Genomic DNA, 14,271 nt, shown 5'->3' with positions numbered 1-14,271 from the left:
GGAAGCAGCTGAATGATGGAGGCGAAGACGACAGGGACAGGAAGCAGGTCAGAGAAGATAAATCCCTTAATGCAGTGGGATGGGGTGAGCTGGGAGAGGTTCACGGGCGAGCGTATTTATATTCTCTCTTACATGCAAGCACCAACCACTGCAAAGCAGGTAAACATACAGCAGATAAAAACTAAAACGGTCCATCCAGACTGCCCAGCAAAGAGCTGAAGGTTGTAGCTGCTGCTTCTCCTAAACAGAGAAGTTATCACAGGTTCCCCCAATTCTTCCTTTCCATGCTCTTGCCATTAATTTACCCCACACCCACTCTGCATTCGGTTACCATCCCCTGTCCTCGCCTATGGCTCCATTCACCCCAGCGGGACCGGAAGACAAGCTGCAGGAGTTCCCCGAGTATCAAAGGACGGTAAAACATTTCAACGCTCCTGGGGGTCTGCCTGGGACTCACCTTGCCAGAGCTGTGGATGCCCTTCAGCATGCAGAGGAAGATGATGATCCAGGCCGCCAGTAAACAGATCGCTAGCTCCCACCTGACGGGTCCCGGATCACTGAGGCCCGAGCTGTGCACAACCCCCAGCACCTTCTCACTGTTAGAGACACAACAGCCAGGACATTAGGAAAGATTCACAGGAGCGGCAGACCGGCAAAGCGACTCGAGCGATGGAGGAAGGACCAAGGAAGCCAGCTGCCGAATCCTACTACTGTGACCGAGGGAAAGTCACTTCAATGTCCTCAGCCTCAGCTGCAAAAGATTCCTAGTGAGCCCTCTGCAGCACAACATGTGCCTACTCTACCTAATGTGTACCCTTTCTTCAGACCAGACATGGAAACGCAAACAATTAAACATAACATCCAAACCCAACAGCATTTCACTCACAGGGGAGAATGCCCCTTCCTTCAGGAACGTGACTGCTCTCACCTTGGTCTCTACCAACACACAAGCACAGCAGTAGAGACTGTGAAAAAACCAGGAACATGCAAGACGTGGAAACAGGATACAGAGCCTGTCACCTCTGGGACTGGAGGGATCAGGGGATGGGAGCAGGGATACAGAGCCTGTCACCTCTAGGACTGGAGGGATCAGGGGACAGAAGCAGGGATACAGAGCCTGTCACCTCTAGGACTGGAGGGATCAGGGGATGTGAGCAGGGATACAGAGCCTGTCACCTCTAGGACTGGTGGGATCAGGGGATGGTTGCAGGGATACAGAGCCTGTCACCTCTTGGACTGGAGGGATCAGGGGATGGGAGCAGGGATACAGAGCCTGTCACCTCTGGGACTGGAGGGATCAGGGGATGGGAGCAGGGATACAGAGCCTGTCACCTCTGGGACTGGAGGGATCAGGGGATGGGAGCAGGGATACAGAGCCTGTCACCTCTAGGACTGGAGGGATCAGGGGATGGGAGCAGGGATACAGAGCCTGTCACCTCTAGGACTGGAGGGATCAGGGGATGGGAGCAGGGATACAGAGCCTGTCACCTCTAGGACTGGAGGGATCAGGGGACGGGAGCAGAGATACAGAGCCTGTCACCTCTAGGACTGGAGGGATCAGGGGACGGGCGCAGGGATACAGAGCCTGTCACCTCTAGGACTGGAGGGATCAGGGGACGGGCGCAGGGATACAGAGCCTGTCACCTCTGGGACTGGAGGGATCAGGGGACGGGAGCAGGGATACAGAGCCTGTCACCTCTGGGACTGGAGGGATCAGGGGACGGGAGCGGGGATACAGAGCCTGTCACCTCTAGGACTGGAGGGATCAGGGGATGGGAGCGGGGGGATACAGAGCCTGTCACCTCTAGGACTGGAGGGATCAGGGGATGGGAGCGGGGATACAGAGCCTGTCACCTCTAGGACTGGAGGGCTCAGGGGATGGGAGCGGGGATACAGAGCCTGTCACCTCTAGGACTGGAGGGATCAGGGGACGGGAGCAGGGATTACAGAGGCCTGTCACCTCTAGGACTGGAGGGATCAGGGGACGGGAGCAGGGATACAGAGCCTGTCACCTCTAGGACTGGAGGGATCAGGGGATGGGAGCAGGGATACAGAGCCTGTCACCTCTTGGACTGGAGGGATCAGGGGATGGGAGCAGGGATACAGAGCCTGTCACCTCTAGGACTGGAGGGATCAGGGGATGGGAGCAGGGATACAGAGCCTGTCACCTCTAGGACTGGTGGGATCAGGGGATGGTTGCAGGGATACAGAGCCTGTCACCTCTTGGACTGGAGGGATCAGGGGATGGTTGCAGGGATACAGAGCCTGTCACCTCTTGGACTGGAGGGATCAGGGGATGGGAGCAGGGATACAGAGCCTGTCACCTCTTGGACTGGAGGGATCAGGGGATGGGAGCAGGGATACAGAGCCTGTCACCTCTGGGACTGGAGGGATCAGGGGATGGGAGCAGGGATACAGAGCCTGTCACCTCTGGGACTGGAGGGATCAGGGGATGGGAGCAGGGATACAGAGCCTGTCACCTCTGGGACTGGAGGGATCAGGGGATGGGAGCAGGGATACAGAGCCTGTCACCTCTAGGACTGGAGGGATCAGGGGATGGGAGCAGGGATACAGAGCCTGTCACCTCTAGGACTGGAGGGATCAGGGGATGGGAGCAGGGATACAGAGCCTGTCACCTCTAGGACTGGAGGGATCAGGGGATGGGAGCAGGGATACAGAGCCTGTCACCTCTTGGACTGGAGGGATCAGGGGACGGGAGCAGGGATACAGAGCCTGTCACCTCTAGGACTGGAGGGATCAGGGGACGGGAGCAGGGATACAGAGCCTGTCACCTCTGGGACTGGAGGGATCAGGGGACGGGAGCAGGGATACAGAGCCTGTCACCTCTGGGACTGGAGGGATCAGGGGACGGGAGCAGGGATACAGAGCCTGTCACCTCTAGGACTGGAGGGATCAGGGGATGGGAGCAGGGATACAGAGCCTGTCACCTCTAGGACTGGAGGGCTCAGGGGACGGGAGCAGGGATACAGAGCCTGTCACCTCTAGGACTGGAGAGCTCAGGGGACGGGAGCAGGGATACAGAGCCTGTCACCTCTAGGACTGGAGGGATCAGGGGACGGGAGCAGGGATACAGAGCCTGTCACCTCTAGGACTGGAGGGCTCAGGGGACGGGAGCAGGGATACAGAGCCTGTCACCTCTAGGACTGGAGGGCTCAGGGGACGGGAGCAGGGATACAGAGCCTGTCACCTCTAGGACTGGAGAGCTCAGGGGACGGGAGCAGGGATACAGAGCCTGTCACCTCTAGGACTGGAGGGCTCAGGGGATGGGAGCAGGGATACAGAGCCTGTCACCTCTAGGACTGGAGAGCTCAGGGGACGGGAGCAGGGATACAGAGCCTGTCACCTCTAGGACTGGAGAGCTCAGGGGGACGGGAGCAGGGATACAGAGCCTGTCACCTCTAGGACTGGAGAGCTCAGGGGACGGGAGCAGGGATACAGAGCCTGTCACCTCTAGGACTGGAGGGATCAGGGGACGGGGAGCGGGGATACAGAGCCTGTCACCTCTAGGACTGGAGGGCTCAGGGGACGGGAGCGGGGATACAGAGCCTGTCAACTCTAGGACTGGAGGGCTCAGGGGATGGGAGCGGGGATACAGAGCCTGTCACCTCTAGGACTGGAGGGATCAGGGGATGGGAGCAGGGATACAGAGCCTGTCACCTCTAGGACTGGGGGGATCAGGGGATGGGAGCAGGGATACAGAGCCTGTCACCTCTAGGACTGGAGGGATCAGGGGATGGGTGCAGGGATACAGAGCCCGTCACCTCTAGGACTGGAGGGATCAGGGGATGGGAGCAGGGTTACAGAGCCCGTCACCTCTAGGACTGGAAGGATCAGGGGATGGGAGCAGGGATACAGAGCCCGTCACCTCTGGGACTGGAGGGATCAGGGGATGGGAGCAGGGATACAGAGCCCGTCACCTCTGGGACTGGAGGGCTCAGGGGATGGGAGCGGGGATACAGAGCCCGTCACCTCTAGGACTGGAGGGATCAGGGGATGGGAGCAGGGATACAGAGCCTGTCACCTCTAGGACTGGAGGGTTCAGGTGCTGGGAGCAGGGATACAGAGCCTGTCACCTCTAGGACTGGAGGGATCAGGGGATGGGAGCAGGGATATAGAGCCTGTCACCTCTAGGACTGGAGGGCTCAGGTTCTGGGAGCAGGGATACAGAGCCTGTCACCTCTAGGACTGGAGGGATCAGGGGATGGGAGCAGGGATACAGAGCCTGTCACCTCTAGGACTGGGGGGATCAGGGGATGGGTACAGGGATACAGAGCCTGTCACCTCTAGGACTGGAAGGCTCAGGGGATGGGAGCAGGGATACAGAGCCTGTCACCTCTAGGACTGGAGGGATCAGGGGATGGGAACAGGGATACAGAGCCTGTCACCTCTAGGACTGGAGGGATCAGGGGATGGGGGCAGGGATACAGAGCCTGTCACCTCTAGGGCTGGAAGGCTCAGGGGATGGGAGCAGGGATACAGAGACTGTCACCTCTAGGACTGGAGGGATCAGGGGATGGGTGCAGGGATACAGAGCCTGTCACCTCTAGGACTGGAGGGAGCAGGGGATGGGAGCAGGGATACAGAGCCTGTCACCTCTAGGACTGGAGGGATCAGGGGACGGGAGAAGGGATACAGAGCCTGTCACCTCTAGGACTGGAGGATCAGGGGATGGATGCAGGGATACAGAGCCTGTCACCTCTAGGACTGGAGGGATCAGGGGATGGGAGCAGGGATACAGAGCCTGTCACCTCTAGGACTGGAGGGATCAGGGGACAGAAGCAGGGATACAGAGCCTGTCACCTCTAGGACTGGAGGATCAGGGGATGGATGCAGGGATACAGAGCCTGTCACCTCTAGGACTGGAGGGATCAGGGGATGGGAGCAGGGATACAGAGCCTGTCACCTCTAGGACTGGAGGGATCAGGGGACAGAAGCAGGGATACAGAGCCTGTCACCTCTAGGACTGGAGGGATCAGGGGATGGGCACAGGGATACAGAGCCTGTCACCTCTAGGACTGGAGGGATCAGGGGATGGGTGCAGGGATACAGAGCCTGTCACCTCTAGGACTGGAGGAATCAGGGGATGGGAGCAGGGATACAGAGCCTGTCACCTCTAGGACTGGGGGGATCAGGGGATGGCAGCAGGGATACAGAGCCTGTCACCTCTAGGATTGGAGGGATTAGGGGATGGCAGCAGGCATACAGAGCCTGTCACCTCTAGGACTGGAAGGATCAGGGGATGGGAGCAGGGATACAGAGCCTGTCACCTCTAGGACTGGAGGGATCAGAGGATGGGAGCAGGGATACAGAGCCTGTCACCTCTAGGACTGGAGGGATCAGGGATGGGTGCAGGGATACAGAGCCTGTCACCTCTAGGACTGGAGGGATCAGGGGATGGGAGCAGGGATACAGAGCCTGTCACCTCTAGGACTGGAGGGATCAGGGGATGGGAGCAGGGATACAGAGCCTGTCACCTCTAGGACTGGAGGGATCAGGGGACAGAAGCAGGGATACAGAGCCTGTCACCTCTAGGACTGGAGGATCAGGGGATGGATGCAGGGATACAGAGCCTGTCACCTCTAGGACTGGAGGGATCAGGGGACGGGAGCAGGGATACAGAGCCTGTCACCTCTAGGACTGGAGGGATCAGGGGACAGAAGCAGGGATACAGAGCCTGTCACCTCTAGGACTGGAGGATCAGGGGATGGATGCAGGGATACAGAGCCTGTCACCTCTAGGACTGGAGTGATCAGGGGATGGATGCAGGGATACAGATCCTGTCACCTCTAGGACTGGAGGGATCAGGGGATGGGTACAAGCACCTCTGGGACTCAGGTGATTAGAATACAAATCGATAGTTAAGGAGCTGTAATAAAGGGAGTGTAATCTCTTCTATAGTGTAAGCTGCACTTCTCGTAGCTCCATCCAGTAGCTGGCACTGCACGGAGAGTGAATTATAGGAGCGTAACTCAGAGAGAGTTTGATTATGGAGCTGTGCACAGGTTATCATTTTTAAACCCGGGAACCTTCGTTACTTAGGATAATGTTTCACAAACTGTGCGGAAGATTTGCAGTCAGGTAATGATTTATGATATGAATCCTATTCCCCCCTCCCATCTCCTTTCCTGCAGCTCAGGCTGTGCGCATCACTTTCCCTGGCCTTGTGTGAGCAGTGCCCTGACCCCAGCAGTTCTCGGGGTGGGCAGTGGGTGTGCGCTGGGGGAGAGGTAGCATGGGTGCTGTGTGTGCGTCACCGCTGCTCTATGCACTGTACCTGGTGCGGGGAAGGGGATGGATAACCTGGTGTCTGTGGTCACTACGGTCAGTCTTGCACCCTCCCACCAGCAGTGAAAGTACCCAAATACGTTTTTAGAAAAACGGTCTCTCCACCTACTTCCAGAAAGCTTCGCTGGCGCTGAAGACAGAGCCGTTCTCCGACGCGTTCTGAGATAAAGAGAAAGCCACACAAATGCCCAGGTTAAACGTTTGTGCAACACAGCAAGAAAGTGCCCACAAGAGCTCCCCTCCATCGCTTCTTCTTACAGGCGCTGACCGTGCGGGTCCAGGGACGCCGTAAGGCAGAGCCAGAGCTCGGGGGGGGGGGGGGGGGGCAGCCTGGAGGTGACCGGCTGAGTATCTGGGAGCAGCCCTGTGTTACTGCCCCATCATTAGTCCATCAAAGCTCGGGGTTCCCCTCTTCTCTAATTGCCCGGCTGGGACAGTCAAGGGCATCTTGGCCACTCTGAGCTGCTCTGCTCGCGACTCCCACCCTGACCCTCCAGCGCCCACGTCATCTGGACGCACAGCAGCCTGACAGGTTTGTTCAACCCGGATAGCCTCGTCCCGTCCGGATGATAAGGGAGCGTGGGCAACCCTCACTGACACGGATCCTCTCTGGGGAACCGCAGAAGTCTCCCCGGGCCTCAGATTACCCGAATACCACAGGGAGAAAAAAACAACAACAAATCAGTCTCTGTTTTCTATGAGAGTCCTACAGCCAAATCCATTCCAGCAAAGATCAGCGTTTACAAGAAGTGATAAAAGGTGCATTCATTTAAGCACAATGCCTTCCTTGATAGTGACTCAGGAGCTCTTGGCTTATGGTGTAATCATCATTTGCCAAAAAACAAACAAACACTTCTTAAATGAATATAAGAACATAAGAACATAAGAACATGCCATGCTGGGTCAGACCAAGGGTCCATCAAGCCCAGCATCCTGTTTCCAACAGAGGCCAAACCAGGCCATAAGAACCTGGCAGGATCCCAAGGTGTTGATAGCTTCCATGCTGCTTATCCCAGAGATAAGAAGTGGAATTCTGCAACTCCACCTTAATAATGGCTTATGGACTTTTCATCCAAACACTAACAGCTTACACCACATCCTCCAGCAACGAATTCCAGTTTAATAATGCATTAATTATAAAAAAATGTTCTTCTAATTGTTTTAAAATGTATTACCTAGTAACTTCAAAGTGTGTCCCCTACTTTTTGTACATTTTGAATGAATAACTGATTCCTTTTTCAAAATGTAGAAAAACTAGGGGACATTCAATGAAGTTACTAGATAGTACATTTAAGATAAATAGGAGAAAATATTTATTTACTCAACACACAATTAAGCTCTGCAGTTCATTGCTGGAGGATGTGGTAAACACTGTTATTGTGGCTGGGTTTAAAAAAAAAAAGGTTTGGAGAAGCTCCTGGAAGAAAAAGTGTATAAAGCATTATTAAGTTGAATTGGGAAAATCCACTGCATAGCCACCATGTTTGCTTGTTGTTGTTTTTTGTCTTATTATTATTTGAATGCTCCAGGAAATTCTTTATATCGCTCTGATGGCTCTTATATAAAAGAAAATTATTATTTACCTGCTAATTTTCGTTCCTGTAGTACCATGGATCAGTCCAGACAGTGGGTTATGTCCCCAATCCAGCAGATGGAGTCAGCACAAGCTTTGAGGGGGCGTATCCATATATACTACTACCCCCTCTGCAGGAGTTCAGTATCGAGTATATCAAAGCCCGAGTAGAAACCCCCGAAGGATCAAGTTTGTGGAAACAGATAATGAAAACAATTGTAACCGCAACAAGTAACTGCAAACATCCTACCAACTTGTAGGGAGCTGTGAAAAACAGCGAAAAGAAACAACTGTGAAGACACAGAACACTGCGAGCAAGAAGCAGCGCAGAGCTGAGCAGGATCAAGAACCCAAACGCGGTGGGCGTCTGGACTGATCCATGGTACTACAGGAACGAAAATTAGCAGGTAAATAATAATTTTCTTTTCCCTGTACGTACCTGGATCAGTCCAGACAGTGGGATGTACCCAAGCTTCCCTAAATCGGGTGGGGTCCTGCGAGGCCTGCTCGGAGAACCTGCTCGCCAAAGTGTCCAGAGACTGAAGAGGCGAGGTGCAGACGATAGTGCCTCGAGAACGTGTGTAACAATTTCCAGGTGGCTGCCCTACAAATTTCCTGCGAGGATACCGCGCGAACCTCCGCCCAGGAAGCCGCCTGAGAACGTGTAGAATGCGCTACGATTCCGGGTGGGAGAGTCCGACCCGCCCCAATGTAGGAAGCAGCAATGCCGGCCTTCAGCCATCTGGCAATGGTAGCCTTCGAGGCCTGAGACCCCTTCTTAGGACCGGCCCAGAGTACAAAGAGATGGTCAGAGGTTCGGAACTCATTTGTAGCCTCCAGATAGAGGCGCAGAGTGCGCTTGACATTCAAGAGACGGAGAGACTTCGGCTCTGAGGAAGAGAAGGACGGCAACTCCACCGTCTGGTTCACATGGAATGCAGAAACCACCTTCGGAAGGAAGGAGGGAACGGTGCGAAGCGAAACTCCAGAGACGGAGAAACGGAGATAGGGCTCTCTACACGACAGAGCCTGCAGCTCCGAGATGCGTCGAGCGGAACAGATGGCCACAAGAAATACAGTCTTGAGAGTGAGATCCTTTATCGTTGCGCAGTGGCTCGAACGGTGGTCCCTACAGGGAGCGAAGCACAAAGTTAAGACTCCAGGAGGGACAAGGGTCCCGTAACGAAGGACGCATATGCTTGACACCCTTGAGAAAACGAGCAATGTCAGAATGCTGTAGAAGAGAGCCCCATCGCTCAACAGCGAGCCAAGGGCGGCCACCTGAACCCGTAGTGAATTATAGGCGAGCCCTTTTTCCACCCCCGCCTGTAGAAACTGAAGGATCTGAGGTACAGAAGCCTTAGCGGGTCTCGTGGCCTGGCTGGTACACCACAGCTCGAACACCTTCCAGACTCGAACATAGGCCGATGTCTTTCGTGCCCGCAATAGCGTGGATACTACCGCCTCCAGGTAGCCCCGACGCCGGAGGCGGCGCCTCTCAAAAGCCAGGCCGCAAGACAGAAGAATTCTGCCTGCTCGAAAAATACCGGGCCCTGATGTAGGAGCTGGGGGAGGTGCCCCAGCCTGATTGGCCCGTCGATCACCAGCTGTAGCAGGTCCGCAAACCAGGGTCGCCTGGGCCATTCTGGGGTGACGAAAACCACGGTCCCCTGATGGCTTTCTATTCTGCGGAGCATCCTGCCCACCAGGGGCCATGGTGGAAAAGAAAGATATGGCGGCCACGGGAGGACCAGGGCATCCACTCCCTCCGCGCTCTCTCCGGCGACTGAAGAAGCGTGGAGCCTTGGCGTTGAGAGCGGACGCCATCAGATCCAAGTGGGGGGCCCCCCCACCGATGGACGAGAAGTTGCATTGCTTTGTCGGAGAGAGACCACTCTCCGGGTCCAGCAGTTGACGACTGAGGAAGTCCGCCTGGACGTTGTCCACACCGGCGACGTGCGAGGCCGCTAGCCGGACGAGATGACGCTCCGCCCATTGCATCAGCAGCGCCACCTCGAGCGCGACCTGCGGGCTGCGCGTGCCTCCTTGTCGGTTGATGTAGACCACGGTGGTAGCGTTGTCCGATAGGATTCTGACTTCTCGGTTCCGAAGAAGCGGGAGGAAATGTCGCAGAGCTAGCCGGACCGCTCTGGTTTCCAGACGGTTGATTGACCACTTCGCCTCCACCGTGGACCACGTCCCCTGCGTGGCGCTTCGATCGCAGACTGCACCCCAGCCTGCTAGACTGGCATAGGTGGTCACCACCACCCAATTTGGCAGATCGAGGGACATGCCACGGGCCAGGTTCGGCGGATCCAACCACCAGCCCAGACTGTCCCTGGCATTCTGTGGGAGCGGGAGAATCATCTGATAGTCCTGCAATACTGGTTTCCAACGGGAGAAGAGCGCCCACTGTAAGGTCCTGAGGTGCGCGAAAGCCCAAGGTACAAGGTCGATGGTGGACCCCATCACTCCCAGGAGTTGCAGGTAGTCCCAGGAGGTGGGCTCTGGTAACGCAGAGAACCGTCGTGTGTGATCCCGCAAGGATTGAGCTTTGTCCTGGCGCAGAAAAACTTTGCCCAGTAGGGTGTCGAAAGTTGCCCCCAAAAAAAACCCAAGCGTTGCGAGGGCATGAGGGAGCTCTTGGAGAAGTTCACTACCCATCCCAGGGAATGTAGAAACCGTACTACTCGAGTCACCGCTGAGCGTCCATGATCGAATGACTTCGCCCGGAGGAGCCAATCGTCCAGATAAGGATGAACCAGGATGCCCTCCTTCCGGAGAGCTGCCGCCACAACTACCATGATCTTGGTGAAGGTGTGCAGCGCCGGCGCCAATCCAAACGCGAGAGCCGTGAACTGAAAATGCTGGTCCAGAATTTTGAAACGAAGGAAACTGTGGTGGTCTGGGCGGATGGGAATGTGCAGGTAGGCCTCCGTTAAGTCCAGGGAGGCGAGGAACTCCCCCCGATGCACCGCCGCAATCACTGACCGGAGCGTTTCCATGCGGAACCGAACGACTCGAAGGGATTTGTTGACTTCCTTGAGGACTAGGATAGGCCGGAAGGAACGTCCTTCTTTGGTACGACGAAATAGATGGAATAGTGGCCCGAGCCCACCTCTCCGAAGGGCACGGGCGCAGTAGCGCCTATCTCCCGGAGTCTGTCCAGAGTCAGCTGCACCGCTCCTCTCTTGAGGTCCGAGCCACAGGGGGAAAAGATGAACCTTCCCTGCGGGGGGCGGACAAATTCCAATGCGTAGCCGTGTTTTATGGTATCCAGGACCCACTGGTCCGAGGTGATCCGTGCCCACTCCGCTTAGAAATACGTTAGTCGGTCCCCAATCCTGGGGACAGGGGAGTGGGCGAGACTGGCATCATTGTGAAGACTTGGTATAGGGGTTCCCGGTTCCGGGAGTAGTGCGTGCGGGCCGATGCCCGCGGAAGGCGCGCAACCAGGGCTGAGACCTGGGGGCGGATGGCCGGGAGCCCGTCTGTCTGTAGCCCCTGTAGCGCCGTTGCGCTCTGGCTCTGGTCCGAGAAGAAGAAAACGCTCTGGATGGTCGAAACCTATCCTCCGGCAGCCGATGAACAGCGTTCTCCCCCAGGGACTTGATGATCTGGTCCAAATCCTCCCCGAAGAGGAACTTGCCCCTGAAGGGAAGAGAGCCCAGACTGGACTTAGAGGACGTATCAGACGCCCAATTGCGTAGCCACAGTAGTCGTCGTGCTGCCACTACCGAAACCATGGATCTTGTGAGGACCCGAAAAAGGTCGTACGAGGCGTCCGCCCCATACGCCACTGCGGCTTCTAGCCGATCTGCCTGGGCAGCCTCATCGGACGGCAGGTTCTGAGACGTGAGGAGTTGTTGCACCCAAAGGAGACTAGCCCGCTGGGCAAGCGAACTGCACATCACCGCCCGCATACCCAGAGCGGAGACCTCGAAAACCCGCTTAAGGAAAACTTCCAACTTACGATCCTGTGTGTCCCGCAATGCCGCACCTCCCGTCACTGGGATAGTCGTCCTCTTCGTGACCGCCGACACTGCGGAGTCCACCTTTGGGACCTTGATGAGGTCCAGAAAATCTTCGGGGAGCGGGTACAGCTTTTCCATAGCCCGGCTGCTCTTCAGGGAGGCCTCCGGGGTGTCCCATTCCCTGGTGAGAAGTTGTAAAAACGAGTCATGAATGGGAAAAGCCCGAGCCCTCGGCCGGAGTGCCGCCAGGACAGGATCTCCCTTCCTTGAAGAAGTGATGACAGCGGGAGCTACTGGGGCAGGCGGGTCTGGTGGCGGATCCAAATCTAATTCTTGGATGATCTGCGGGATGAGGTCGTCCAGCTCTTCCCTCTGGAAGAGGCGTAGGGTACGCGGATCATCCCCCTCCTGTGTGCCGTCCCCTTGTCCCCCGTCCGGGAGTTCAAGTCCATGTCCCGCTGGGTCTGGCACCGCCCCCACTGCCGCGGGCGTGGATCGGACCCGGGTAGGAAGGCGGGAGGCCCCCACTCCCGGAGGGTCGGGGGGGGCCGGCGTCGAGGGCGACATCCGAGGGATCTTAGGAGGGGGGGGGGGGTCCCACAGGTGCTTCCAGCCCCTGCAGATAAGCGGTATGCATGAGCAGGATAAACTCCGGAGAGAACCCCGGCCTGCTCGGGTGCGCTTCGGGGGCGGCGTGGTTCCTGCTCCCTGGCTCTGGGTGCTTGGTTCCTGCACCAAAATCGGGGGAACACCCCCGCTGGTAGAGTCCTCCAGGGATCCGTTCTCCCTCGTGGCCTCCAGGGATCCGTTCCCCCTCGTGGCCTGCGCCTCAGGGCGCTCAGAATGTAAAATGGCCGCCGTTCCCGCCAAAAATGGCGGAGTGGCCGGCCCGCACCGCCCGGGCAAAAAAAGAGAAATCAGTCAGGGACTGTGAGGTACCTTCCCCCCCGGGAAGGCATCGTGCACAGATGCCCTCCCGGGAAATCCGGGACCCCGGGTCTCCGCAGGCCGCACAGCGGGACGGCCGCGGCATCGGGATCGCTGTAGGAGAAAAGAAAAAGCCACGGGGGGGGGGGGGGGGGGGGCCACGCGCACAAAGGCGCCGCTGCGGGGGGGCCCGGTCGGCCCGCACTGCCCGCTGTCTGAAAATAGAGGAGGGTGCCGCGGGGGGGGGCCTTCCTGGCCACACGACCCGCCCCAGACATCTTTCCCTAAATGGCTCAGCAGCCCATGAGGAGCTGTAAAATGGCCGCGGGTGAGGGAGTAAAGAGCGAAGAGGCCGGCTCCACCGGCTTTCGCGGGCACCGGGGGCTGAGCTGTGAAGGAAAAAACTACAAAGGAAAAACAAACTTACCCCTGGCTGCAACGAGAAATAAACAGCAAGGCCGCAGAGAAGAGACAAGGAAGATAAGCCACTCCCCAGAAGTTGAAAGAACTCTGCCTTACTTTTTTTTTTTTTTTTTTTAAACTTAATACAAACTTGATACAAACTTGATCCACAGAAAAAGACAACAACAAGCCATAATCAAGCAAGAAAGTGAAGAAAAAGGAGGGGAAGTCTGATTCCCCTACTCGCATCTGCTGGAGTCAGAAGATACTGGACTCCTGCAGAGGGGGTAGTAGTACTTATGGTGACGCCCCCTCAAAGCTTGTGCTGACTCCATCTGCTGGATTGGGGACATAACCCACTGTCTGGACTGATCCAGGTACGTACAGGGAACATTCTTTATTCACTTTTAAATGAAGACTGATCTTTGTTGCAATAAAACAGGTTGCAGGACTCAGATATGGTTCTGCAGAATATCAATTAAGTAAACAAATATTAATTAGTTAGAATCCTACCTATTGGACATAAATTTGTGCCTCCTTTTTGTATCTAGTGGTTTAGCTAATGCTGGGAGAATAACATCGGTCACTGCTTTAGTTATCATACAAATGTGCAAGCGCTGAAATGATTCCCGAGGCGCTACACCTCAGAGGTGGCCGCGTGGACAGCCATCGCTCCTCCGTGCTGGGGTTTTAAACATGCGGAGTAAGAGAGAGAGGAGACCTTGCAGAGATGGGCATTCCTGGGGGCCTCACAGGACCACGGCAGAGGGCTCTGGAAGGACATCCCTAGGTAATAGAAGGTCCAGGCGATGATGACGTTGTAGTACAAGGAGACCAGCGAGGCCACCAGCAGCATCCCGACTCCGATACCTGCGCAGGCAGAGAGAGAGAGAGAGAGAGAGGCAGCTCAAGACGTTGCTACATGCTCCACAGTGACGGCTGCTACTGCGAGGAGTCTAAACCCCTCTCCACCCCGAATCCTCACCCTAGAACCCAAGGCCAGTGCAAGGCTTCCTCCACACACACACACAAGTAAGAACTCTGCATTTATAATAACAGATTTTACATGAAAGAGAGGTTTCGCAATAC

The 14,271-nt window shown here is 56.2% G+C and overlaps 1 protein-coding gene across 10 annotated transcripts in view; it reads right to left on the bottom strand.

The window, feature by feature from the left end:
- Positions 1-14,271, bottom strand: part of LOC115091758 (sodium-dependent proline transporter-like) — a 163,980-nt gene that overhangs the window by 35,952 nt on the left and 113,757 nt on the right. For all 10 annotated transcript variants that reach the window (XR_003856811.1, XM_029601945.1, XM_029601944.1 and 7 more), the window contains 3 exons: positions 13,904-14,052; positions 6,416-6,465; positions 458-596 (listed from right to left, as the gene is read on the bottom strand). Coding sequence is in view for 9 of the 10 variants with exons in the window: in XM_029601945.1 (XP_029457805.1) it covers positions 458-596; positions 6,416-6,465; positions 13,904-14,052 (338 nt within the window). In the remaining variant the exon portion in view is untranslated. The remainder of the gene's footprint in view (positions 1-457; positions 597-6,415; positions 6,466-13,903; positions 14,053-14,271) is intronic.

The sequence above is a fragment of the Rhinatrema bivittatum genome, chromosome 5, assembly GCF_901001135.1.
Source record: "Rhinatrema bivittatum chromosome 5, aRhiBiv1.1, whole genome shotgun sequence".
NCBI lineage: Eukaryota > Metazoa > Chordata > Amphibia > Gymnophiona > Rhinatrematidae > Rhinatrema > Rhinatrema bivittatum.
The sequence above is the reverse complement of the archived record's forward strand: the minus strand, read 5'-3'. Positions and strand labels throughout refer to the sequence as shown.